This window comes from Muscardinus avellanarius (assembly GCF_963383645.1).
Source record: "Muscardinus avellanarius genome assembly, chromosome: 10".
Taxonomy (NCBI): domain Eukaryota; kingdom Metazoa; phylum Chordata; class Mammalia; order Rodentia; family Gliridae; genus Muscardinus; species Muscardinus avellanarius.
Window position 1 is genome coordinate 50,766,618 of NC_137796.1, and position 27,366 is coordinate 50,793,983.

The 27,366-nt window shown below is 50.0% G+C and overlaps 1 protein-coding gene across 1 annotated transcript in view; it reads right to left on the minus strand.

Moving 5' to 3' along the window:
• Nucleotides 1-24,597, minus strand: part of CATSPERG (cation channel sperm associated auxiliary subunit gamma) — a gene marked incomplete at both ends in the record, with an annotated part of 38,314 nt that extends 13,717 nt beyond the window's left edge. Inside the window, 12 exon segments of the mRNA XM_080703586.1 lie at nt 343-454; nt 2,041-2,170; nt 3,087-3,206; nt 3,318-3,434; nt 7,537-7,674; nt 9,022-9,193; nt 13,313-13,468; nt 17,155-17,227; nt 17,346-17,472; nt 17,582-17,726; nt 24,208-24,309; nt 24,313-24,597. Of these exon segments, the coding sequence (XP_080559712.1) occupies nt 343-454; nt 2,041-2,170; nt 3,087-3,206; nt 3,318-3,434; nt 7,537-7,674; nt 9,022-9,193; nt 13,313-13,468; nt 17,155-17,227; nt 17,346-17,472; nt 17,582-17,726; nt 24,208-24,309; nt 24,313-24,597 (1,677 nt within the window).
• Nucleotides 24,598-27,366: the final 2,769 nt, after the last annotated feature.

Sequence of the window (27,366 nt, forward strand, 5' to 3'; positions counted from 1 at the left end):
GGATTACAAGCGTGTGCCACCACACCCAGCCTTTTATTATTTTTATTTTGAAACAGGGTCTTGATAAATTGCTGAGGCTAGCCTCAACCTGTGATCCTCCTGTCTCAGCCTCCCAAAGTCCTGGGATAAAAGGTATGTATCACTGCGCCTGGCTTTCAGGCCTTTCGGTCTGCTGTGTGATTTGGAAGACTCCTGAGTTCCAGAGTTCCAAGTTATCAAGCTTCCACTGCCCTTTCCCAGGGTCCCAGCGGGTACTGCCTCCCTGAGCCCCTCTAACCCTGACAGCAGAAAGAGGGTTTGGGATGGGCAGAGAGGAAGGGAGAGAGGGGCGGGGCAGCCCACCTCCTCGTTCTCTGTGACAATAGCCACATCCCCTCGGAATGAGTTGATCAGGTACTTGATGGTTAACTCCTTAGGGAAGTTTGCCAGGTAGATGAAGTTTTCTGACATGTAGCTGCAGAAGCAGAGAGAGAGAGAGTAGCTCAGGAAGCAGGACAGCTAGCTATCCTGAAACCCCCGATCCCTAGTTCTAGGCTTGATACCACGCAGGACCCACTGAATCTGTTTCTCCCGCAGCCTGGTGAGCAAGTACAAGGAACCCTGGGTTTTTTTTTTCTTTGTTTTTTTTTTTGGTGGTACTGGGGTTCCTGGAAGCCCTTCTACCTCCAGGCTACACTCCCAGACCATATATCCATATATATATATATATATATATATATATATATATATATATATATATATATATTTTTTTTTTTTTTTTTTTAAACAGGGTCTCCTAAGCCAGCAAGGCTGGCTTCGAACCTGCACGATCCTCCTGTCTCTGCCTCCCAAGCGCGGGGATTACAAGCATGCACCACCACGCCCGGCTGGAACCCTGGGTTCTGTCTCCCCCACCTGTTACCTCTCATCCCTAGGTGCAGAGAGGGGTACTGGAGATGGAACCCGGGAGTGTTCTATTTCCGAGCTATACCCCCAGGCCTTTGTTTGTTTGTTTGTTTGTTTTTGTGGTACTGGAGATGGAACCCAGGGGCATTGTACAGCCCTATTTTTTCACTGAGTTGCGAAGGGCCTCACTAAGTTAAGTTAAGGCTGTCCACAAACCTTGATCCTCCTGTCTCCGCCTCCCAAATGCTGGGATTCCAAGTGTGCACCACCACACCTGGCCTGTTTTGTTTGTTTTTGTGGTACTGGGTATTGAACCCAGGGGCATTTTACATCCAAATTACACCCCCAGCCTAAGTAGCTGAGGCTGGACATGAACTGTGATCCTCCTGTGTCAGACTCCCAAGTACTGGGATTACAAGCATGTATCACCGCGCCTGGCCAGGTTGTGATTTGTTGTTGTTGTTGTTGTTTATGTGGTAGTGAGAATTAAGCTAAGGGGGGGGGTTCTAATCCTGAGATACACCCCTGCTTTTTTATTTTCAAACAGGGTCTTGGTAAGTTGCCGAGTCTGGACTCAAACCCACGACCCTCCTGTCTCAGTCCCCCAAGTGTTGAGATTATAGGCGTACACCACCCTTCCCAGCTCAGGTTCTGATATAAGTTTTAATTTTTCAGAAAGGGCTCCCAAAGCCGGCATGGTGATCCATGCTTGTAATCTCAGTACTTGGAAGGCTGAGACAGGAGGATCGCAGGTTCGAGGACAGCTTCAGTAATTAGTGAAGCCCTCTGCAACCCTGTTTCAAAATAATCAAAATTAGGGCTGGGGGTGTAGCTCAGAGGTAGAATACACCTGGGCTCAATCCTCCTTACCATAAAAAAAAAGGCTCTCAGGGCCTGGTGTGTGGCAGAGTGCTTGCCTAGCATGTGCAAGACTCTGGGTTCCATCCCCAGCAACATATGAGTCCGAGTATGCACACGCGTGTGCGTGCACACAGAGATGCACACATTGCCTTCCCCTACCACAGCCCTGATAACTTTTGGACTTGAGCATCCTCTGAAATCTGGGAGACATCAGAAAGGGGCCCAACTTAATGGGGCTGGGGAGGCAGAATAGGCCGGGGCCACCCAGGGATGCAGGGCTTGGGGGAAACCTACCTTTGAATAAGGAAGTTGCCCCAGATAAACAACAGATTGTTGTAAGTGTTAAAGAACATGCCCTTGGGGACCATTGGAGTGGTGGTAAAAGCCTCCGTCCCTATGATCATCATGAAGTCCATGTCCTTAACTGTTCAGAACAGGAGAGAGAATATAGCAGACAGGTGGGTGACCTGGGCCCCTCCTGGCCCCTCCGCTCCTTGGAGGACACACTGCATTCCCCTCTTACCTTTAGGAATGAATTCTGGCAAGGTAGAGAGGACATTCGCAATGTTAGTCGCTACAGGTGGGGAGAAAACAGCAAGATTTCCTGAGACCCTACGCTTTCTTTTTTTTTTTTTTTTTGAGGGGGGAGTACTGGGGATTGAAGCCAGGGGCTTCTACTTTTGAGCTTTTGTTTGCTTGTCTGTAAACAGTGCCTAACTAGTGCCTAACTGCCTAAACAGTGCCCAACTAGTCTAAACAGTGCTACACATCTTGCTGTGTTGCTGAGGCTGGCTTAGAACCTGTGATTCTCCTGTCCCAACTTTCCAAGTGCTGGGATTATAGGCAGGCACTGGCATACCCAGCTTGAGACCCTAAGCTTTTTTTAAATTTTTTGCGGTACTGGGGATGGAACCAAGGGGCATTCTACCTCCGAGCTACAGCCCCAGCCCTATTTTTTATTCTTTATTTGGAAACAGGGTCTCACTGAGATGCAAAGGGTCTCATTAAGTAGCTGAGGCTGGCTGTGAACCACAATCCTCCTGTCTCAGCCTCCCAAGCGCTGGGATTACAAGCGTGCGCCATCACGCCCGGCTTCAATGCTTATTTAGATCGGGCTTCCATCATTTCTCCAATCTCCTGTCCTCCCCTCTCCTTCTAGTCACACTGGCTTACTCTGCGTTTCCGCAGCCCACGCAGCCTCTACCCTGTTCCCCACTTCATCCTTTTCTGGGACTGAGGAGCAACACTGCCCCCTCTAAGAGCTTGTCACAGATTCCTTGGGGTGGGCACACAGGTCACAGTCTGGGCTCCTCCTCCCCCCACACCATCACCCCAATTACTTAAGTCGTACTCGATCACTTCATAAAGTAACTTATTGTTAGGTTTTTTGTTCTCCACCAGCAGCACGAGCTCGTTATCACTGGCGAGGTATTCGGCCCACATTATGGAGCATTTGAAAGCTGAGGGTGGGAGGGAGAGTGGGGCAGTCTCAGGACCCAGCCCCAGCCCACGCCCTCCTGTCACTCCCCACCTCCCCTCAAGGCCCCATCTTGGCGCACCGTCCCTCCCACTTCTCTGCCCTCCACAGTCCCCACCCCCTGCCACAAAACCGTCTGAGGTAGCAGCACCCTTGATCATCTCGCACACAGACTCTTCATTAGGCAGCATCTTGAAGGACACCTGGCCGTCTGTGGAGCAAGGCAGGGTCTGTAGACAGCCGCCCCGTCCCAGTGGTCTGCCTGTCACCCCACCCAACCTGCTTCCAATATTCTCCTCACTCCTCTCTGCCCCGGGGTTCTGGTGTTCCAAGGGGCAGATCTCACCCTCTGGCCTTCCAAGCACCCATACAGAGTTGACCAAAGTGTGTCTGTCTCCAGGCACAGCGCTGGGCTCAGGTCTGGGTATGTGTCCCAGCGTAGACCAATGAGACTGAATTCCGGGGCTTGTGTTAGAGCTAATGGAGTTGGGAGCGTGCTCAATGGTTAGCTCTGGCCTAGTGTGTGTGAGGCGCTGGGGGGTTCCATCCTTAGTATCACACACACACACACACACACACACACACACACACACACGCACAGCCGGTGTGGTGGCGCACACTTGTAATCCCAGCGCTTGGGAGGTTGAGACAAGGGGGATCACATGTGTTCAAAGCCAGCCTCAGCTACTTAGTGAGGCTCTCCGCAACTTGGTGAGACCCTGTTTCCAAATAAAGTATAAAATAGGTCTGGGAGTATAGCCCGGAGGTAGAAAGCCTCTGGGTTCCACCCCTAGTACCACCACCAAAAAAAAGAAGAAGAAGAACAACAACAACAACAACAACTAATGTAAAGATGTTTCTCTCATTCCCCGGGGTAACTCAGATTGGTGAGTATGATGAACCTTGAGTTCCTTGGGATTACCTCTATTTTTTATCTATTTTTATTTTTTGTGGGTCTGGGGATGGAACCCAGGGGCATTCGACCTCCAAGCTACACCCCCTGCCCTATTTTTACTCTTTATTTTGAAACCGGGTCTCACTGAGTTGCAGAGGGCCTCACTAAGTAGCTGAGGCTGTCTGCGAACCGCGATCCTCCGGTTCCAAATGCTGGGATTACAAGCGCGCACCACACCTGGCTTGGGATCACCTTTAAATTCCATAAGAGAGTCTACCTGGAAATGAAGCCAAATCATAGGGTTAATAATAATTCAGCCTTTGTGTTTGTATATGTGGTATGGGGGATTGAACCCAAGGGCATTCTACCTCTGAGCTATACCTCCAGCCCGATATTTATTTACTTACTTACATATTTATTTATAGTCCTGGGGCTTGAGCCCAGGAACATTCTATCTCTGAGCTACAACCCCAGCCTTATTTCTTATCCTTCATTTTGAAACTGGGTTTCTTTTTTTTTTTTTTTTTTTTTTTTGGTGGTACTGGGGGTAGAACCCAGGGGCTTTCTACCTCCAGGCTACACTCCCAGACCTATTTTTTTATTTATTTTTTTTTGGAAACAGGGTCTAAGTTGCCAAGAGCCTCACTAAGTAGCTGAGGCTGGCTTTGAACCTGTGCGATCCTCCTGTCTCAGCCTCCCAAGTGGGGATTACAAGTGTGCGCCACCACGCCCGGCTGAAACTGGGTTTCACTAAATTGCAGAGGGCCTCAATAAGTAGCTGAGGCTGTTCTCGAACCACGATCTTCCTGTCTCAGTCTATCAAGTTCTGGGGTTACAAGCCTGTGCCACCATGCCTGGGTTTAATTTTTATTTTGAAGCAAGGTCTTGCTAAATTGCTAAGGCTGGCCCCCAGCCTGCAATCCTCCTGTCTCAGTGTCCCATGTACTGGGATTACAAGCATGCATCACTCTACCCATTTTTTAAAATATATATAATAGGATAAAACCCAGGGATGCCTTACCACTGAGCTACACCCTGAGCCATTTATTTATTTATTTATTTATTTATTTATTTATTTTTTATTTTGAGATAGTCTCACTGGCCTCAAACTTTCAACTGTCCTGCCGTCTCTACCTCCTCCTACTTCCTCCCCACTCCCCACACACACACACACACACACACCGTGATACTGGAGATTGAACCCAGGGCCATTCTATCTCCAAGCTAAACTCCCAGCCCTATTTTTCATTCTTTATTTTGAAACAGGGTCTCACTAAGTTGCAGAGGGCCTAAGTAGCTGAGGCTGGCTGAGAACCTGCGATCCTCCTGTCTTAGCCTCCAAAGGGATTACAAGCATGCGCCACCATGTCTGGCTCTGCCTGAGCTTCTGAGTGGGTAGGATTACAGATGTGTTTCACCATGCACAGCATAGTCAAATTCACTTTTGCTTTTTGTTTGTTTCTTTATGGGGCCGGAGATGGAACCCAGGGGCATTCTACCTCCAAGCTAAACCCCCAGCCCTATTTTTTTATCCTTTATTTTGAAACAGGGTCTCACTGAGTCACAAAGGGCCTAAGTGTCCTCTGATTGCAATTCTGTCTCAGCCTCCCAAATACTGGGATTACAAGCATGCGCCTTCCACGCCCGGCTTTCAAATTAATTTAATCTTCATATCAACCCAAAGAAGTAGGTATAGTACCATCATTTAGCTCCATGTTGTGTTTGAGGAAAAAAAGGATGATGATTTCAATTCACTGTCAAAAGCCACACACCTAGGGTATGATGGAGCTGCTGTCTCCAGAACCCACTGTGATTAGTTACTGTACTATCCCACCTTGCCCAGAGTCTTGATGATACTCCCCTTGGGCCCCTGGGTCTAGCCATGCCTGACGCTGACCTTGGTCTTTTTATTTAGATAGTCTTTATTGTTGTTGTTACTGGGCAATGAACCCAAGGGTATTTTACCTCCAAGCTACACCCCCAGCCTTCTTTTATTTATTTATATTTTTTAATTTTTTGGTACTTGAGATAGAACCTGAAGGCATTCCACCTTCAAATTATACCCCAAACCGATTTTATTTCTTATTTGGAAACAGGGTCTCACTAAGTATGCACCACTATGCCTGGCTTTTTTATGTACTTCCGAGCTACTTCCCCAGCCCTATTTTTTAGTTTTTTTATTTGTTTTATTTTATTTTTTGCAGTACTGGGGCTGGAACCCAGGGGCATTCTACCTTCAAGCTATACTCCCAGCCCTACTTTTTTATTCTTTATTTTGAAACAGGGTCTGAGTTGCAAAGGGCCTAAGTAGCTGAGGCTATCATCGAATGGCTATCCTCCTGTCTTAGCCTCCCAAATTCTGGGATTACAGGCATGCGCCACCACCCCCGGCTTAGTCTTTTTATTTCTGAAACAGGGTCTTACTGAGTTGCAAAGGGCCTAAGTAGCTGAGGCTGTCTCCCAATGGCAATCCTCCGGTCTCAGCCTCTGGAATGCCAGGATTACAAGCGTGCACCACCATGCCCGGCCGTGGCTTCTTTTTTATTTTGAAATGGGTCTCTCTACATTTCAAGAGTCTCACTGAACCCATGGGCATTTTACCTCCAAGCTACACCCCTATCCCTATTTTATCTTTATTTTGAAATAGGGTCTTGCTATGTTGATGAGTCTCACTACTTGCTGAGGCTGTCCTTGAATCTGTGGTCTTCCTGTTTCCACCTCTCAAGAACTGGAATTTTAAGTATGTGCCACCATACCTGGCTTAAGTGATTTTTCTTTTTTTTGGTGGTACTGGGGATGGAAACCAGGGGGCCTTCTACCTCTGGGCTACACTCCCAGACCTATTTTATATTTTATTTGGAAACAGGGTCTCTTAAACCAGACGAGGCTGGCTTCGAACCTGCGCAATCCTCCTGTCTCAGCCTCCCAAGCGCGGGGATTACAAGTGTGTACCACCACATCCGGCTTAAGTGATTTTTTTTTTTTAATTGGACTTCTGTCCTTTAAAACTCAACACATCGCCCGGCGTGGTGGCGCACGCTTGTAATCCCAGCATTTGGGAGGCTGACACCTCCCAAATGGAGGGTCCACAGTTCACGGACAACCTCAGCTACTTAGTGAGGCCCTTCACAACTCAGTGAGACCCGGTTTCAAAATAAAGAATAAAAAATTGGGCAGAGGTTGTAGCTCAAAGGTCAAATGCCTCTGGGTTCCATCCCAGACCCGCAAAAAGAAAAAAAAAAAACTTAACACATCATGAAATATACATAACACACTCTACAAATACATGCCCCACATACATACACACACAGGGACAATACCCAACCTGAGGCCCCCCCAGTGCACATGACTAGGAACAAGAGTCTGAGGTGGGAGCGTGTGCAGGGTGTTCTTGAACTTCCAGAGCCCCCAGCCTTACCTGTGATGGTCCCAAGGTGGATATAGCCCTCGTGTTTGCCAGAGGTAAGGGCCAGTATGTAGTCAGAGCCATTGCTGTTGAAGTACACGGGGCACAGCCTCTTGATGCACTCATTGGCCAGAACTCGAACCCAGTTTTCTACGGGCAAGCATGCAGTCTCAGGAGTTGCACTTGTGCCTGGCCCAGGCCCGCTCAGGCTGTGTCTGTCCTCTTGGATGGAACAACTGTTACACCTGTTCAGTGTAGTATTCGGGGACCTCTGGCAGTGGCACCAGGTGCCTTTCTGTTTTGTTTTGGTACTAGGAAATTGAACCCAGAAGCATTTTCCTCCAACTGACACTCCTTAGACTTTTTCTTTTATTTATTTATTGATTGATTGAAAAAGGGTTCCAACCCAGCGTGATGGCACACAACTGTAATCCTAGTACTTGAGAGGTTGAGACAGGAGGACTGCAAGTTCGCAGCCAGCCTCAGCAACTTAGTGAGGACCTGTTTCAAAATTAAAAAAATAAAATAGGGCTGGGGTTGTAGCTCAGAGATAGAGTGCCCCTGAGTTCAATCCCTAGTAAATAACTAACAGAGGGAGAGAGGGATGGAGGGATGGAGGGATGGAGGGAGGGAGGGAGGGGGAGAAAGAGAGAGATAGAGAGATAGAGATAGAGATAGAGATAGAGATAGAGAGAGAGAGAGAGAGAGAGGGAAGCAGGCTCACTAAGGTGCAGAGGGTTTCACTAAACTGCTGAGGCAGGCCTTTAACCTGCAGTCCTTCTGTCTCAGCCTCTCATGTACTGGGATCACAGGTATGTACTACCACACTTGGCTACCAGCTGCTTTTGAGAAAAATCTTCCTTACTTGTCTTCTGTTCATGAGGCCCAGATTGGGGTGACTCCTCTCTGGTACTCCCCTAGCCAGAGCAATTGTTTCTGAACTGGGCATGTGACCAAGCTGGGCAATCACTAACAAAAAGATGTTCTTGCCAGGTGTGGTGGTGCACGCTTGTAATCTCAGCATTTGGGAGGCTGAGGCAGAAGGATTCGGGTTCGCGGCCAGCCTCAGGTACTTAGTAAGGCCCTTTGCAATTCAGTGAGACCCAGTTTTAAAACAAAAAATAAAAAACATAGGGCTGGGGGTGCAGCTCGGAGACAGAATGTCCCTGGGTTCCATCCCCAGTACCACACACACACACACACACACACACACACACACACACGTTCTTTCCTGGGGCTACATAACAGTGTGTGGTTCCTGGGTGGGGGTAGGAGCCGCCTTGCCATTCCCAAGGATGAGGCTGTCTAACAGTGACAGCAAGCTCTTGGATCCAGCTGTGCCTAAAACCAACAAGCATCAGCTCTGTAAACCAACAACACCAGTCTCAGTGCCTCCAAAAGACGGGCTCACTGGGGCCCTCCCTTGGGCTCCAACAGTGGACCTCCTCGCCCGACGTGCCAGCGCCCCAAGGCACGAGCCCAGGCCCAGTCCCTCACCGCTGGGTTTTCTTTTCTCATAGAGTGTGTTATAGGTGCCTGAAAAATAGTAGACGAGCTGGTTCTGTCGGATGAAGAGCGTGCTCTCTGTGGAGATGGCGTCATAGATGGTGGCTGAGAAGTCGACTTGGGGGCAGTAAAAGGAGCCCACCCAGCAACTGTCGATGCTCAACTGCAGGGGAGCAGAGGGTAATGGTGAGCCCGTGACCTTGCCCAGCCCCACGTCCCGCCTTGGGATGGACACAGGCAGTCACCCCAGGGTGTTCTTCCTGCAGTGGCACTTTGATGGCCAAACTTCCCCAACATGGGCCAGGAAAGCGGATGACAGAGACCTGAGCCAGCCTGGGCACTGTGTGCCCCTGGAGCACTGTGCCATCCCTGCACCTCTGGTTACAGTCAAGGGTATACCCACATCAATAAAAAAAAATCCCATGCTTGCCTCATGGTTCATTCTAGCAATCCTAGTCTACCTTAAATACTTTTGAATGTCCGGTCAATACCACCTGAACCCAACAGCCAGTTATACCCACCTCATCACTGACAGTGGGACGGCACCACCAATACGGAGATCTTGCCTCTTAAGACCGAATCTAAGTCTAGATAATTAGGTTCCTAGAGCTCACTACCAGCTCAGAGGCAACGCAGGATATAGATGGAACTCTGTCCCCCCCAAATTTATATGTTGAACCTTTAACTTAACTATCTTTGCAGACAGAGTCTTTAAAGGAGGTAAATAACATTAAATGAGGAAGCTAGGAGGTATAAGACTCTAGTTCAAATCCCAGGACCACCCCCACCCAAAAAAAAAAAATTTTAAGTGGGTAGACTGCAGTAGCACCCTCCTCTCATCCCAGTACTTGGAAGACTGAAGCAGAAGGATCACAGGTTCTGGGCCAGGGCAAGATAACTTACATACAGGAGACTTTGTTTCAAAGTAAATGTGTGTGTGTGTGTGTGTGTGTGTGTGTGTGTGTGTGTGTTGCTGGAGATTGAACCCAGGGGCATTCTATCTTCCAGCTACATCCCCAGCCCAATTTTTCATTTTTTATTTTGAAACAGGATCTAACTAAGTTGAAGAGGGCCTCAATAGTTAGCTGAGACTGTCCTCGAATCCAGATCCTCCTTGTCTCAGCCTCCCAAGTACTGGGATTATAAACATATATCACCATGCCTGGCTCTCAAAATAAATAATTTTTGGAAAGGACTGAGGGGATAGCATAGAGGTAGAACCCTCCTAGGTTCAATCCCACTACTGCAAAATAGAATAAAAGTAAAAATAAACCGGGCATGGTGGCACACACTTGCAATCCTAGCATTTGGAAAGCTGAGACAGGAGGATCGGGGTTTGAGGACAGCCTCAGGCCCTTTGCAGCTCAGTGAGACGCTGTTTCAAAAATAAAGAATAGAGCTGGCATGATGGCACACGCTTGTAATCCCAGCATTTGGGAGGCTGAGACCTGGAGGATCGCGGTTCACAGACAGCCTCAGCTACTTAGTGAGGCCCTCTGCAACTCAGTGAGACCCGGTTTCAAAATAAAGAATAAAAAGAGGTTGAATGCCCCTGGGTTCCATCCCCAAACCCAAAAAAAAAATAATAATAATTTAAAAAAATAAAAAAATAAAACATAGGGATGGGGGTGTAGCTCAGAGGTAGAATGCCCCTAGGTTCCATCCCCAATACCACAAAAGAAGAAGAAAAAAGAAACAAAAGTAAAAATCCCAATACTTGGAGGCTGAGACAGGAGGATCACAGGATCAAGGCCAACCTCTGCAACTTAGTGAGATCCTTGACACACTTAGCAAGACCCTGCTTCAAAATAAAAAGTAAAAGATGTAGTAGCAGCTGGGCACAGTGGTGCATGCTTGTAATCCCAGTATTTGGGAGGCTGAGACAGGAGGATCTGAGTTCAGAGCGAGCCTCAGCTACTTAGTGAGGCCCTCTGCAACTTTGTGGAATCTTGTTTCAAAATAAAGAATAAAAAATAGGGCTGTGGGCATAGCTCAAAGGTAGAATGCCCCTCGGTTCCATTCCCAGTACCACAACAAATAAAATAGAATAAAATAAAATAAAATAAAATAGGGCTGAGGGTATAGTTAGAGGTAGAATACCCTTGGGTTCAATCCCCAGTACCACCAAAAATAAAAAAAAAGGCCAGGTGTGGTGGCGCACGCTTGTAATCCTCGCGCTTGGGAGGCGGAGCAGAGACAGGAGGATTGCGCTGGTTTGGAGCCAGCCTCGCTGGCTTAAGAGACCCTGTTTCCACATAAAAAGGTAAAAAAGAGGTCTGGGAGTGTAACCCATGGGAGTGTATCCCGGAGGTAGAAGGGCTTCCAGGAACCCCAGTACCACCAATAAATAAATAAATAAATAAATAAATAAATAAATAAATAAATAAATAAATGTACTGGGGGTATAACTTACAGGTAGAACACCACTGGTTTCAATCTTTAGTACCAAAAAAAGGAAGTAAGTGCATGCCTGTAATTTCAGTCCATGGGAAGCCAAGACAGGAGGATCGCAGGTTTGAGAACAGACTTAGCAACTTAGAGAGGCTCTGTTTCAAAATAAAAAGGGTCTGGGCATGTAGCTCAAAGGTGGAATGCCCCTGGGTTACACACACACACACACACACACACACACACACACACACACACACACAGGTTGGGATGTAGCTCAAAGACAAAAACCCTGGGTTCAAGGCCAGTACCAAAAAAAAAAAAAAAAAATTAGGTATACCTACTAGATCCATTTCTGAGTGCGGCTCTGCCAGCAGCTACACTAACTAATGCAAACATTTTTCTGCCACTCAAACTGAAAGACCAAAGACCTTAATTCCGGTCTCTTCCCACTGTGGGACAACGCAGGCCCTTAATGCCTCATTTGAAACCCTCAGGGCCAGATGTATCTGGCAGTTCAGAATTTTCCAGAATGTAGAAGGCACTATGGCACATAAATACCCTTCATTATGGAAGCCACTGACTTATCCTCAGTGATTTTTTTTTTTTAAGTACTGAGGATAACCCAGAGGCATTCTACCTTTGAGCTACACCCTAGCCTTACTTTTTTTTTTTTAATTATTCTTTTTTCTTTATTGTATTACTGAAGGTGGAACCCAGGGGTTTTTCTGCCTCTGGGATATTCTTCCAGACCTATTTTATATTTTACTTGGAAACAGGGTCTCACAAAGTTGCTGAGAGCCTCACTAAGTAGCTAAGGCTGGCTTCGAACCTGTGTCGATCCTCTTGTCTCAGCCTCCCAAGCGCTGGGAATACACGCGTGCATGGCACCAAGCTATTTTTTCTTTGTTTGTACCTCTGAGCTACACCCCCAGCCATATTTTTTCTTTATTTTGAAAAAAGAGTCTTATTGAGTTGCAAAGGGCCTAAGTAGAGCACATCTGAGGCTGTCCTCTGACCCTAATCCTCCTGTTTTAGCCTCCCAAATGCTGAGATTACAAGCATATGCCACCACGCCCGGCTCTTTATTCTTTATCCATCCATCCTTCCTTCCTTCCTTCCTTCCTTCCTTCCTTCATTTCTTTGCAGGTCTGGGGATGGAACCCAGGGCATCCGACCTCCGAGCTACACCCCCTGCCTTATTTTTTATTCTTTATTTTGAAACAGGGTCTCACTAAGTTGCAGAGGGCCTCTCTAAGTAGCTGAGGCTGTCCAGGAACCGCGATCCTCTGGTCTCAGCCTCCTGAATGCTGGGATTACAAATGTGCGCCACCGCGCCCGGCTTCTTATTCTTTATTTTGAAACAGGGTCTCATTAAGTTGGGAAGGGCTTCACTTTAGTAGCTGAAGCTGGCCACAAACCTGAGATACTCCTGTCTCAGCCTCCCAAGTACCAGGATTACAAGCGTGTGCCACAAGGCCTGGCACACCCAGCAATTTTTTTTTTTTTTTTTTTGGCAGTACTGGGAATGGAACTCAGGGGCATTCACCTCCGAGCTACATCCCCAACCCTGTTTTTTATTCTTTATTTTGAAACAAGGTCTCACTGAGTTGCAAAGGGCCTTACTAAGTAGCTGAGGCTGGCCGTGAACTGAGATCCTCCTGATTCAGCCTCCCGGATGCTGGTATTACAAGTGTGTGCCACCACGCCCAGCTCACTCAGGTATTTTTAAATTTTGAAACAAGGTCTAAGTTGCTGAGGCTCTCGCTAAATTGCTGGGGGTGTAGCTCAAACGTACAAAGTTTCAGCTTCCCAAATACTGAGACTTGAGCCCCCACGCCCGGGTCCAGTTCCTTTTGCCAGACCCAGCCCACTGTCTGTCCACACTACTCACTTCCACAAGAGAAAAATCCTTGAAGTTGGTGTCCGTCATCAGGATGGCCTTCTCGTCGGGAATGCCGCCCAGGATGAACACAGGTGAATGGTTCTCAGTGTGCCATACGGGCCTCGATGGGGCATTCAAAAAGTAGCGGGGCATCAGTTCTACGAGCTGCCAGGGAGGGAAGGAGGCCGCTCAGCACTCTCGCACCCTCTCATGACTTCACATCATCCAGGGAAAAGGCAAAGTCCTCACCCTGACCACAAGGGCCCTCCCCCAGTTTGCCCTGTCTCCAGCCTGACCTCACTGTCCACCCCTGTCTTGTTCTCTCCCAGCCCATGGGCCTCCTCCCTGCCTCCCAGATGTACAAGGCACGTTCCTACCTCAGGGCCGCTGCGCCCGCCCTGCCCTCTGTCGGACATGACGCTCCCTCAGTATCCACAAGCACTCCTCCTTGTCTCTACCCAAATGTCTCCCTTCCCACTGAGGCCTTCCTTAACCATTCTATCAAGCGTGGCATCTCTTCCTGCACAGACCCACTTCTCTTGCCTTGTTCAGTTTCTGTCCAGATGTCCACTGGCCATCGTGTGTGCATGTGTGTGTGCGCGCGCCCCTGTATATATTGAACCCAAGGGCATTCTACCTCCAAGCCACAACCCAGGCCTATTTTCTTTTTTATTGGAAACAGGGTCTCCCTAGGTCACCGAGAGCCTTGCTAATTTGCCGAGGCTGGCATTGAACCTGCGATCCTCTGTCTCAGCCTCACAAGTATTAAGATTACAGGCATTCGCCACCATGGCCGACTACCATCTTTTAACTGAGAGTGGAATGGACTTGATTTTCACACGTGTGTGTCTGGTGTCTGTCTTCCCCACTATCACATCACAGCTCTGTGAGGGCAGGGGTGGGTGTCTGCACGTTCGCGGTTATATCCCCACAATGTCACAATGTGCACTCACAAAGTGTATGTTGAATGAATAAATGAGTGAGTGAATGAATGACTGTACAGTCATTAAGGATCGGGTGCAGGCTGGGCGTGGTGGCACGCTTGTAATCCCAGTACTTGGGAGGCTGAGACAGGAGGATCATAGGTTCAAAGCCAGCCTCAGCTACTTAGTGAGACCCTCTGCAATTTAGTGAGACCCTGTTTCAAAAATAAAAAATAAACCAGGCGTGGTGGCGCACGCTTGTAATCCTAGCATTTGGGAGACTGAGACAGGAGGGTTTACAGTTCGCAGACAGCCTTAGCTATTTAGCAAGGCCCTTTATAACTCAGTGAGACCCTGTTTCCAAATAAAGAATTAAAAACAAAAAAAAAGGGGGGGCTGGGTGTGGAGCTCAGAGGTAGAATGCCCCTGGGTTCCATCCTTAGAACTGGAAAAATAAATAAAATAATAATAACAATAAATAGGGGTAGGGGTGTAGCTTAGAGGCAGAATGTCCCTGGGTTCAATCCCCAATACCACACACACACAAAAGAAAACAAGTACAGGGCCTGTTGGCACATGCGTATAATCCCAGTATTTGGGAAGCTGAGACAGGAGGATTGCAGGTTCAAGGATGGCCTCAACAACTTAGTGAGACACTCTGCAATTTAGCAAGTTCCTGTTTCAAATAAAAAATAAAATAGGGCTGGGAAACTGGGCGTGGTGGCCCATGCTTGTAATCCCAGCATTTGGGAGGCTAAGACAGGAGGATTGCAGTTCTCAGACAGCCTCAGCTACTTACTGAGGTCCTTTGCATCTCATTGAGACCCTGCTTCAAAATAAAGAATTAAAAAATAGGGCTGGGGGTGTAGCTCAGAGGTAGAATGCCCCTGGGTTTCACCCCAAGTACCAAAAAAAAAAAAAAAAAATAGGGCTAGGGATATATAGCCTGAAGGTAGAAGGCCCCTGGGTTCCATTCCCAGTACAATAAATGAATGAATAAATAAATAAATTTTTAAAAATGGATACATGAAACTAGGCATGGTGACACACGCCTGTAATTCCAATCCTTGGGAGGCTAAAACAGGAATATCGCAGGTTTGAGACCAGACTCAGCATCTTAGCAAAACCGTCTCAAAAAATAGAAAGGAGCCAGGTGTGGTGGCGCACACTTGTAATCCCAGCATTTGGGAGATTGAAACCGGAGGATTGCGGTTCCCGGATAGCCTCAGCTACTTAGTGAGGCTCTCTGCAACTCAGTGAGACCCAGTTTCAAAATAAAGAATAAAAAAACAGGGCAGGGGGTGTAGCTCGGAGGTCGAATGCCCCTGGGTTCCATCCCCAAACCCGCAAAAAAAAAAAAAAAGAAAGGAACCAGGCATGGTGGTACATGCTTATAATCCCAGTACTTGGAAGGACCACAGGTTCTTGGCCAGCCTTAGCTACTTAGTGAGGACCTCTGCAACTCAGCAAGACTCTGTTTCAAAATAAAGAATAAAAAGCTGGGCATGGGGGAGTGGTGAGTCGGCCCGGGCCACCCTTCCACCTCATGCCATTTTGGCATGGGGCTGTGACTATTTTCTGTATTTCTATTTTCTACATTTCTATCTTTTTAATAAACTTCTTTAAATCTTCAAAAAAAAAAAAAAAAAAGCTGGGCATAGTGGCACAGGCTTGTAATCCCAGCATTCAGGAGGCTGAGACAGGAGGATTGCAGTTCATGGACAGCCTCAGCTACTTAGTGAGGCCCTCTGCAACTTAGTGAGACCCTGTTTCAAAATAAAGGATAAAAAATAGGGCAGGGTGTGTAGCTCGGAGGTCAAATGCCCCTGGGTTCCATCCCCAGACCCGCAAAAAAAACCCCAAAAAATAAAATAATAATAATAATAATAATAATAATAATAATAAAGAATAAAAAGGCGCTTGGGAGGCTGAGACAAGAGGATCGCACGGGTTCGAAGCCAGCCTCAGCTACTTAGTGAGGCTTTCAGCAACTTAGTGAGACCCTGTTTCCAAATAAAATAGAAAAAAGGTCTGGGAGGTAGAAAGCCTCTGGGTTCCACCCCCAGTACCACCAAAAAAACCCAAAAACAAACAAACAACAACAACAACAACAACAAAAAGCCAGCCTCAGCAGCTACTTAGTGAGGCTCTCAGCAACTTAGTGAGAGCCTGTTTCCAAATAAAAATATAAAATAGGTCTGGGAGTGTGGCCCAGAGGTAGAAGGTCTCTGGGTTCCACCCCCAATACCACCAAAAATAAAAAAAAAAATAAAATAAAAAGCCAGGTATGGTGGCGCATGCCTGTAATCCCAGCATTTGGGAGGCTGAGACAGGGGGATCACGGTTCGAGGACAGCCTCAGCTACTATTTAGTGGGGCCCTTTGGAACTCAGTGAGACCCTGTTTCAAAAAAAATTAAAGAATAAAAATTAAGCCTGGGGGGTGTAGCTCAGAGGTAGAATGCCCCTGGATTCCATTCCCAGTACCACAAAAAATAAAAAAGAAGAAAAAGCCGGGCATGGTGGCGCACGCTTGTAATCCCTGTGCTTGGGAGGCTGAGACAGGAGGATCGCACAGGTTCAAAGCCAGCCTCAGCTACTTAGTGAGGCTCTCAGCAACTTAGTGAGACCCTGTTTCCAAATAAAATATAAAATAGGTCTGGGAGCATAGCCCGGAGGTAGAAAAAGCCCCTGGGTTCCACCTCCAGTACCACAAAAGAAAATAATAATAAAATAAAGCTGGGTACATGAGACCTTCTCCCCTCCCCGGTGACTATTGTGCACTCAGGAAGGCGCTTCCCCTGGGGCCTGGTAGGAAATACCATCCACATGGGATCAGCCTCTTGTTGGGGAGCAAGGAGGGCCCCTCCCAAGGCCTGGGTGGCTGTCCGGTGCCATCTCCCTTTCTGGCAGCCCTCCAGGCCCCTCACCTCTTCTCCCACTGTGAAACGGATGTTGTTCTCTTCATCTTTCTTCAGGAAGCCATTAATATTCATATGGAACCTGGAGGCAGGTGCTAGGCCCAGGTGAGGGTTCCCTTCAGCTCCCAGCCACCTCCCAGCCTCTCCCTTTCCTCTCCCAGGCTCCTTTGGGGACAGGGTTTGGGCAGTGTTCCAAGGACCTTGCATTGGGAATGAAGGGCCCCAGGCCATTGCTGCTGATTTCCACGCTCATGACCACGCTGCCATTCTTGATGGGCATGGGTGTATACCAGTTCATGACGCACACCTCCGTTGCATCACACGACCCTGTGAGTGGGCGCAGGGCTGAGGTGCTGGTGCTCCTGAGGAGGGGGCTCCCAGGCCACGGAGCACAGCAGGGTACCCTGCCACTCCCCCCACAGATCAGGAAGCCCACCTCTGCTGCGGAAGGGGGCCGCCTCCATCTGGATCTGCAGCTCCTCTATCTTCCAGCGATAGAAGTTGACAGGCGCGTAGAAGGTGACCAGGACCATGGGCTTCAGCCCCACCAGATGGCCCCTGCGGACCAGGTTCTGGGATTGCTGAGGAAGAGAGGGCCCCAAAGGCATGTCCTTAAGACAGCCTCTGGGACCCCTGCCTCAAGCCCCACTATAGTGTCCTGTCTGCCCGGGATGGGTGGGGAGGGCAGGTTCTCTGCCCCAGGGTGGGCGAGGTAAGGAGAGGGCAGAGGGGCCGGGATGGGAGTCAGAGGTCTTCCTGGAGGAAGTTATGTCTTCAGAGAAGGTACAGCTGGGTGCCACTGTGCCAGTTTGTAATCTTAGTACCTGGGAGGCTGAGACAGGATAATAGCAACCTTGTGGCCCATCTCTTCAACTTAGCAAGACTGTCATCAACTTAGTGAGACCCTGTCCCAAAATTAAAAATAAAGAGCTGGGTGTGGTGGCACATGCCTATAATCCCAGTACTTGGAAGGCTGAGACAGGAGGATCACAGGTTCGAGGACAGTCTCAGCAAGTAATGAGACTTCTCAGACTTCTCAACCTAGTGAGACCCTGTTTCCAAATAAATAAAATTGGGCAGGGGGGCGTAGCTTAAAGGTAGAATGCCTCTGGGTTCAGTCCCCACTACCATAAAAAATAAAATAAAATAAAATAAAAACATATTAAAAAAAAAGCCAAGCGTGGCAACACATGCCTGTAATCCTAGTACTTGGAAGGCTGAGACAGGATTGCAGGTTCAAGACTAGCCTCAGCAACAATTTAGTGAGGCCATTGTGTGTATATGTGTGTGTGTGTGTGTGTGTGTGTGTGTGTGTGTGTGTGTGTAGTACTGGGGATGGAATCCAGGGGCATCCTACCTCTGAGAGACACCCCCAGCCCTAATTTTTTATTCTTTTTATTTTTGAAACAGGGTCTCACTGAGTTGCAAAGGGCCTCACTAAGTAGCTGAGGCTGGCTGTTGAACCGCGATCCTCTGGTCTCCGCCTCCCAAATGCTGGGATTACAAGCGTGAACCACCATGCCCAGCAAGACCATGTTTTTAAAATAAATAAGTAAATAAAGCCAGGCATGGTGGTGTACGCTTGTAATCCCAGCATTTGAGAGGCTGAGACAGGAGGATCGTGGTCTGTGGACAGCCTCAGCTACTTAGTGAGGCCCTTTGCAACTCAGTGAGACCCTGTTTCAAAATAAAGAATAAGAAATAGGGCTGGGGGGATGCAGTTGTGAGGTAGAATACCCTTGGGTTCCATCCCCAGTACCAAAAAAAAAAAAAAAAAGGAAAGAAAAGTAGGGGCTGGGGCTATAACACTGATGTAGAAATGCCTTTGGGTTCAAACTTCAGAACCAAATAAATAAAATTCTAGTGGTATATCTCAGAGGTAGTACATGCCTAAGTTCAATTCCCAATACCAAAACAAATAAATGAAAAAGGTGCATGCTGGATGTTTAAGGAAGTGGCTGAGTGTGGCAAACTTCCAGAAACTCCATCAGCCCCCCTAACCCCAACCAGTACCCCTGCGCAGAGAGGTGGACTTCTGCCCTCCCTTGCAGAGGCAAGACCTTCTGCTCTCTGCACTGGACAGAGGACAGGGAGGCTGGGGCCTGGGCCTGCCGATGGCAAGTGCTGAGCAATTAGACAGAAAGGGACTGAGGAAGAGGGTTTGGGCAGTTGGGATAACCTCCCTGAGATGCTGGGGTCCTGGCTGGGCTGAGAAGATAAGTGAGGCTTTGAATGTGGTGGCAGGAGGGAAAGAGGAGGGGGTTTCAGAGGAGTGGACAGTGTGAGCGTGCCACAGGTACCCCAACTGCAGGCAGCTAGGGAGTGGGGTGGGGCCAGGGCCAGGGCCAGGTTTTTTTTGTGTGTTTTTTGGGTCTTTTTGCAGTACTGGGGATGGAACCCAGGGGCATTCTACCTCCAAGCTAGCCCTATTTCTTATTCTTTAGTTTGAAACAAGGTCTCACTAAGTTGTGGAGGGCCTTAATAAGTAGTTGAGACTGGCTATGAACCCAGATCCTCCTGTCTCAGCCTCCCAAGTACTGGGATTACAAGTGTGCACCACCATGCCCAGCTCTATCTTATTTTTTATTTGAAAATAGTCTCTAAGTGCCGTGCGTGGTGGCGCACGCTTGTAATCCCCCCGCTTGGGAGGCAGAGACAGGAGGATCGTGCAGGTTCGAAGCCAGCCGCGGGCGCTGGCTTAGGAGACCCTGCTTCCAAATTTAAAAAAAAATGTAAAAATAGGTCTGGGAGTGTAGCCCAGAGGTAGAAGGGCTTCCAGGAACCCCAGTACCACAAAAAAAAAAAAAAAAAAAAAAAAGAAAATAGTCTCTAAGTGACTAAGGGTCTCATGAAATTGCTGAGGCCGGCTTCAAACCTGCCTTTTTTAGCCTCCCTAATACTGGAATTATAGGTGAATGCCACCAAGCCTTTCTGTCATTTTTCTTTCTTTGTTTGTGGCATTGGGTATTGAACCCAGAAGCATTCTATTTCTAAGCTACATCCCCGGTCATCTTTATTATTATTATTATTATTAGTGTTATTATTTTATTATTATTAGTGTGTGTGTGTGTGTGTGTGTGTGGTACTGGGGATTGAACCCAGGGACATTCTATCTCTGAGCTTCACCCCCAGCCCGATTTTTTTTTTCTTCTGAGTATTGGGGATGAAACCCGGGGATATTTTACCCCCAAGCTACACCCTAGCCCTATTTTTTTTTTATTCTTTATTTTGAAACAGGGTCTCACTGAGTTGCAAAGAACCTCACTTAGTAACTGAGGTTGTCCTCAAACTGCGATCCTCTTGTCTCAGCCACCAGAATGCTGCAATTACAAGTGTGCGCCAGCACACCCGGCTTCTATTTCTTTCTCTCTCTCTCTCTTTTTTTTTTTTTTTGGTGTGGCACATGGGATTAAACCCAGGGACATTCTACCTCTGAGCAACACCCCCAGCCCTATTTTTTATTCTATATTTTGAAACAGAGTCTCACTGAGTTGCAAAGGGCCTCACTAAGTAGCTAAGGCTGGCCTCGAATCGCAAACCTCCTGTCTCAGCCTCCCAGATGCTGGGATTACAAGAGTGCACCATCCCGGCCCAGCTTTCGTATTTATTTTGAGACAAGGTCTCACTGAATTGCGGAGGTCCTAAGTTGCTGAGGCTAGCCACAAACCTACAATCCTCTAGTCTCTGCCTCCCAAGTACTGGACTTAGAAACATGCGCCACCATGTCCAGCTGTTTTTAATTTTGAACTATGGTCTAAGTTTCAGAGAGCCTTGCTAAATTGCTAAAACTGTCCCAGAACTTGGCAATCCTCCTGTTTCAACCTCCCAAGTTCTGGAATTACAGGCCTGTGCCACCACTCCAGGCTTTATTTTGTATTTTGAGACAGAGTTGCCCAGGCTGTCATTGCCTAGGCTGGCCTCAAATTAGCACTGAGGATTGCTGAGTTGCTGGGATTGCAGTTGTGCTCCATGACACCCAAAGACCAGGAGCCTTTCCATCTCACCACCTCTCCACCTGTCTCTGGCCTGGCCTCTAGGTGTCCAGTCACTGGGGAACAGGTGCTGGGGCTGGGCACCACCTCCCTACGGGGCGACAGTGGTCGCTAACCCCTGGTCCTGTCCACCCTCATCTCCTGCAAGGACAGCCCAGCAGCCTCCCCACTGTCCCCCACTCCTGCCTAAGCCAGGAAGCCTGAGTCAGAGATCTGCCCCTCCTCTACTCAGAACCCTCCTTCTCCTCCTCCACCTTCTTCCTCCTTCTTCTTTCTCCTCCTTCTTCCTCCTCTTCCTACTTCTTTTTCTCCTCCTCCTCCTCCTCCTCCTTCTTCTTCTCCTCCTCCTCCTCTTTCTTCTTTCTTTCTTTCTTTCTTTCTTTCTTTTTTTTTTTTTTTTTTGCGGGTCTGGAGGTGGAACCCAGCGGCATTCTACCTCTGAGCTACACCTCCAGCCCTATTTTTTATTCTTTATTTTGAAACAGGGTCTTACAAGATTGCAGAGGGCCTCAGTACGTAGCTGAGGCTGTCCTCGGACCACGATCCCCTTGTCTCAGCCTCCCAAATGCTGGGATTACAAGCGTGCACCACCACGCCTGGCTCTGACTTTTATTTCTTATTTGGAAACAGGGCCTCATTAGGTTGATGTGTCTCACTACTTGCTGAGGCTGTCCTCGAACCACGATCCTCTTGCTCAGCCTCCCAAGTACTGGGATTACAAGCAGGCACCAGCACACCTGACTTTGCTCAGAGTCTTTCTTAGGGGTCCACGTCACTCAGAGTCAAAGCTCTATCCTCAGCTTGGCCTGTGAGGCCTATTAATCTTCCCATTGCCTCCCAGGCCTCTCCCCTTCCAGGCCCACCGGTGCTCACTTGCTTCCAGCAGCACGGGCCTCTTTGAGGCGCTCACACATCTACTTCTTCCCCACCTCCAGCTTGAGCCTGGAATGCTCTTCCCAGCCCCCCTCCTGGTAGCCCCTTCTCATCCTGCAGTTCTCTGCTCCAGGCTCTTCCCTGCGATCCTGCTGTCTCAGTCTCCCAAGGACTAGGATTACAGGTATGCACCACTACACTCACTCAGCTTACCCGCAGCCCTTTTTTTAAAAAATGTTAAATTGTTTTAGTTTTTAATTTTGAATTACGGTCCGTCTAAATGGCTCAGGCTGGCCTTGAAACTGTGATCCTCCTATCTCAGCCTCCCAAGTACTGGTATTATAGGCATGTGCCACTATGCTTGGCTTAAACCTCTTTTAAGGGTCCAACTTCAGCCAGGTGTGCTGGCTGGAGAACCCCAACAACATGCTCTACTTCCCTTCCTACTGTACTTTTCCAGGTACATGACAATGACAGACTCAAAGCTACGTCTGCAACCTCCAGAATTTTACTTCTGGACCACAGTACTCTACTGATACCGGGCACACTTGTAATCCCAACGCTGAAGAGGCTAAAGCAGGAGACCTGCAGGTTCAAGGCCAGCCTTAGCAATTTAGTGAAGCTCTCAGGAACTTAGTAAGACCCTGTTTCAAAATAAAAAATAAAATAGGGGTGGGGGTGTAGCTCAGAGGTAGAATGCCTTTGGGTTCAATCCTTAGTACCAACTGGGCATGGTGGCACTTGCCTGTAATTCCAATATTTGGGAGGCTAAAACAGAAGTATTGGAAGTTATGGATAACCTCAGCAATACAGTGAGACTCTCAATAACCTAGTGAGACTTTGTTTCAAAAACATTAACTAACAAAATAGCTGGGGTGTAGCTTGAAAGTAGAATGCCCATGGATTCAAACTCTAGTACCATGGGATAAATAAATAAATGCTGGGCATGGTGGCACTTAAAATCCCAGTACGTGGGAGGTTGAGACAAGAGGTTCACAGGTTTGAGGACAGCCTCAGCAAGTAGTGAGACTCTCATGGTGAATTACATCTCAATAGACAAAATATGAACCTGGACGTGGTGACTGACACATGCCTGTAATCCCAGTACTTGGGAGGCTGAGACAAGAGGATCACAGGTTTGGGGCCAGCCTCAGCTACTTAGTGAGGCCCTCTGAAACTCAGTGAGACCTTGTTTCAAAATAAAGAATAAGAAATGGGGTTGAGAAGCCAGATGTGGTGGTGTACACTTGTAATCCCAGCATTCGGGAGGCTGAGACCTGAGGATCGCAGTTCGCGGACAGCCTCAGCTACTTAGTGAGGTCCTCTGCAACTCAGTGAGACCCGGTTTCAAAATACAGAATAAAAATAGGGCTGGGGGTGTAGCTTGGGGGTAGAATGCCCCTGGGTTCCATCCCCAGTACTGCAAAGAAAAAAAAAATAGTGCCAGAGGTGTAGCTCAGAGGTAGAAAGCTCCTGGGTTCAATATATGGCACTAAAAAAAAATAAAATAAATTAAACTGGGAGAACCCAGGAATAGTGGCTCACGCTTGTAATCCCAGCATTTGGGAGGCTGAGACAGGAGAACTGCAGACAGCCTCAACTACTTAGGGAGGCCCTCTGCAACTCAGTGAGACTCTGTTTCAAAATAAAAAAAATAGGGCTGGAGAGTAGCTCAGAGGTAGAATACCCCTGAGTTCCATCCCCAGTACCTCAAATAAAATAAAATAAAATAAATAAATAAAATAAATAAAGCTGGGAATAAAATAAAATAAAGCTGGGAGTCTTATAATCCCAGTTCTTGGGAGGCTAATACAGGAGGATCGCAGGTTCGAAGCCAGCCTCAGCAGCTTAGTGGGGCTCTCAGCAACTTAGTGAGACCCTGTTTCCAAATAAAGTATAAAATAGGTCTGGAGGTGTAGCATGGAGGTAGAAGGCCCCTGAGTTCCATTCCCAGTACCAAAAAAATAAAAAATAAAAATAGACCTAGAGGTCTATCTCAGAAGTAGAAGCCTCCTGGGTTCAATCCCTTGTACCAAAAACAAAAACAAAAACAAAACAAAACAAACAAACAAAAGTTAGGACTAGGGGTGTAGCTCAGAGGCAGAATATCCCTGGGTTCAATCCCTAGCATCAGAAATAAAACAAAATGGGAATATGAGACCGACAAAATCAGCCCGCCCCCACTGCACCCACTCACCTCTTCGTTACAGGAGTAGTTGATTTTCAGGTAGTAAGGAAAGCCCAGGTATTTCTGCAAGGAGAGGTGGGTGAAATTTCCAGAGCCAAGTAGCATGCCGGTTCAGTACCCTTCTGATTCTCTTGACTTTGTTGACCTTACCTCCTTCGGGTCTATGGGAGAGTCCACCAGCGTCCTGAACACTTTGCCCACAGTATCCAAGGGCTCTTGTTCAAAGAAGCGATCATTCACGTCCCGGCCTAAATTACTAAACCGGTTCAGGACAACCTGCCAGGTGCACACCTGGGTATTGAAGACTGCCCAGAGCCTCGGTGCCAGGAGCACCGCCAGCAGTGGCCACAGAGACTGCAGACCTCGGACTCTCAGCCACACCGGGATGGCAGGGTACATGGCTGGGCAGCACACAATGTAGCTAGAACCTGGAGAATGCGGGGGTTAATACCCAGGTGCAAGACTGCAAGTTAAGGCCGAATTCAGGGATCCTGCCCGGCTTCTGCGCTTCGCCCCGCCCCTGCCCCTGGCTCCGCCTCTGCCCTTGCTCCTGGCTCCGCCTCTGCTCTTGCTCCTGGCTCCGCCTCTGCCCTTGCTCCTGGCTCCGCCTCTGCTTTTACTCCTGGCCCCCGCCCTGCTCTTGCTTCTGGCTCCGCCCCTGCTCTTGCTCCTGACCACGCCCCTACTTCTGCACTTGGTTTCGCCCAGCTTCCTTGCTTCTCCCTGTAACTTTACTCCGCCCTGGCTCCTAGCTCCCACCCCCCTAGGTATTCCGCTCCTGCCCTTCACGGGGTCTCGGTTTCTGTTCCTCCCTTTGACTGGGTCCCTTCTCTTCTGCGCCCTTGTGCTCCAACCTGGGGTCCCTCCCGCGTTCCTGCACCTGGTCCCGCCCTCACCCCTTGCCTCGCCTCCACGTTTCTGTTCGCACCGCCCCTTTCTCCTCCCTCGAGCCCTGCCAGGAAACCGGCTCCGAGGCCTTCTCTCTCCCCTCTCCCGGTCCTGCTCTCCCGCCTTCTCCACTGCCCGCCCTTTCCCCTGTCCCCGCCCCTGTCTCTGGCTGGGGGCTGGCTCCCACCGGGGCTTGCCTTGCTTGCCGCGCCTCTGGTCCTCGAGCCCCGGCTTCTCCGCCCGCCCTTTCCCCTGGTCCTTCCTGCCCTCTTCTTCCCGCTCCTGCTTCCCGCTCCTTCCCTTCCTATGGTCCTGCCCCCTGGCCTCGGCCCGCGCCTTCCCGTGAGAGGCCCTCTCCTCTCCTTCGGCCCCCTCCTCAGCACCAGCCCTCCCCCGAGCCTGGGATCTCTCTCCGCCTTTCTCTTTCCCCTCGTCCCGCCCTGTCTCCTCGCTCAGAGACCTCTCTTCGCCGGACGATTTCTCCTCGCCCCGGGATCGCTCCCCTCCAGGGTCCTGCCCCTTTCCCCGAGATCTCTCCTCATCCCGAGGTCGCACTTCGCCTCTGGATCTCTCCCCGCCTCGGGCCTTGCCCTCTTCGCGAGATCGCTCCTGGGCTCGGGATCTCCCCTCGCCCCGGGATGGCTCCTGGTCTCGGGATCTCCCCTGGTCTCGGGATCGCTCCTCGCCCCGGGATGGCTCCTGGTCTCGGGATCTCCCCTGGTCTCGGGATGGCTCCTGGTCTCGGGATCTCCCCTCGCCCCGGGGTGGCTCCTGGTCTCGGGATCTCCCCTGGTCTCGGGATCGCTCCTCGCCCCGGGATGGCTCCTGGTCTCGGGATCTCCCCTGGTCTCGGGATGGCTCCTGGTCTCGGGATCTCCCCTCGCCCCGGGATGGCTCCTGGTCTCGGGATCTCCCCTCGCCCCGGGATCGCTCCTGGTCTCGGGATCTCCCCTCGCCCCGGGATCGCTCCTGGTCTCGGGATCTCCCCTGGTCTCGGGATCGCTCCTCGCCCCGGGATGGCTCCTGGTCTCGGGATCTCCCCTCGCCCCGGGATGGCTCCTGGTCTCGGGATCTCCCCTGGTCTCGGGATCGCTCCTCGCCCCGGGATGGCTCCTGGTCTCGGGATCTCCCCTGGTCTCGGGATGGCTCCTGGTCTCGGGATCTCCCCTCGCCCCGGGATCTCCCCTGGTCTCGGGATCGCTCCTCGCCCCGGGATGGCTCCTGGTCTCGGGATCTCCCCTCGCCCCGGGATGGCTCCTGGTCTCGGGATCTCCCCTCGCCCCGGGATCGCTCCTGGTCTCGGGATCTCCCCTGTTCTCGGGATCGCTCCTCGCCCCGGGATGGCTCCTGGTCTCGGGATCTCCCCTCGCCCCGGGATGGCTCCTGGTCTCGGGATCTCCCCTCGCCCCGGGATGGCTCCTGGTCTCGGGATCTCCCCTCGCCCCGGGATCGCTCCTGGTCTCGGGATCTCCCCTGTTCTCGGGATCGCTCCTCGCCCCGGGATGGCTCCTGGTCTCGGGATCTCCCCTCGCCCCGGGATGGCTCCTGGTCTCGGGATCTCCCCTCGCCCCGGGATCGCTCCTGGTCTCGGGATCTCCCCTCGCCCCGGGATCGCTCCTCTCCAAGGGCCTGCCCCTCGCTCCAAGGCTTCTCCTCATCCCTGGATCTCTCCTCGCCCCGGGCCTTCCCCTCTCCCCAAGATCGCTCCTGGTCTCGGGATCTCCCCTCGCCCCGAGGTCGCTCCTGTCCGCGGGCCTTCCCCTCGCCGTGAGCTCTCCCCTCGTTCCGCGCTGGCGCTGGCTCCTCTATCCTCACCCTTTCCCACCTCTTGGCCCCGGCCCTGTCCATGCCCCGCACACCTACCAGCAGCGCGCCCCGCCTCCCCGGCCCCGCCCCTCCGCATCGCCCCGGCCCCGCCCCTCCCTGCCTTTGCCCGCCCCTCCCGTCCCGCCCCCCTGGGGTGGCACCGCCCTCTTCTCTCCGCCCCGCGGTACCACCTGGTTAAAACCGGTCAACCGTCGCTGGGCAGCGCCTGTCCTGCCTGGTTCGCCCGGGCTCAAAATGGCCGCCTGGACTTCCTCAACCGACTTCCGCCTTTCTCGGGGGCCGTCGGCTGGTGCGTCTCCATGGTGACGTTCCCCGGCAACCGACGCCCAGGAGTGGGGGGGCTGCGCGGGTGCGGAATTGAGAAAGTTTGCGCTAGAGAGACCTTCAAGGAGTTCCTAGTGACTTCTAGCACCAGGCACTGTCCCTTATTGTCCTTCAGCGTAAAAATTATAC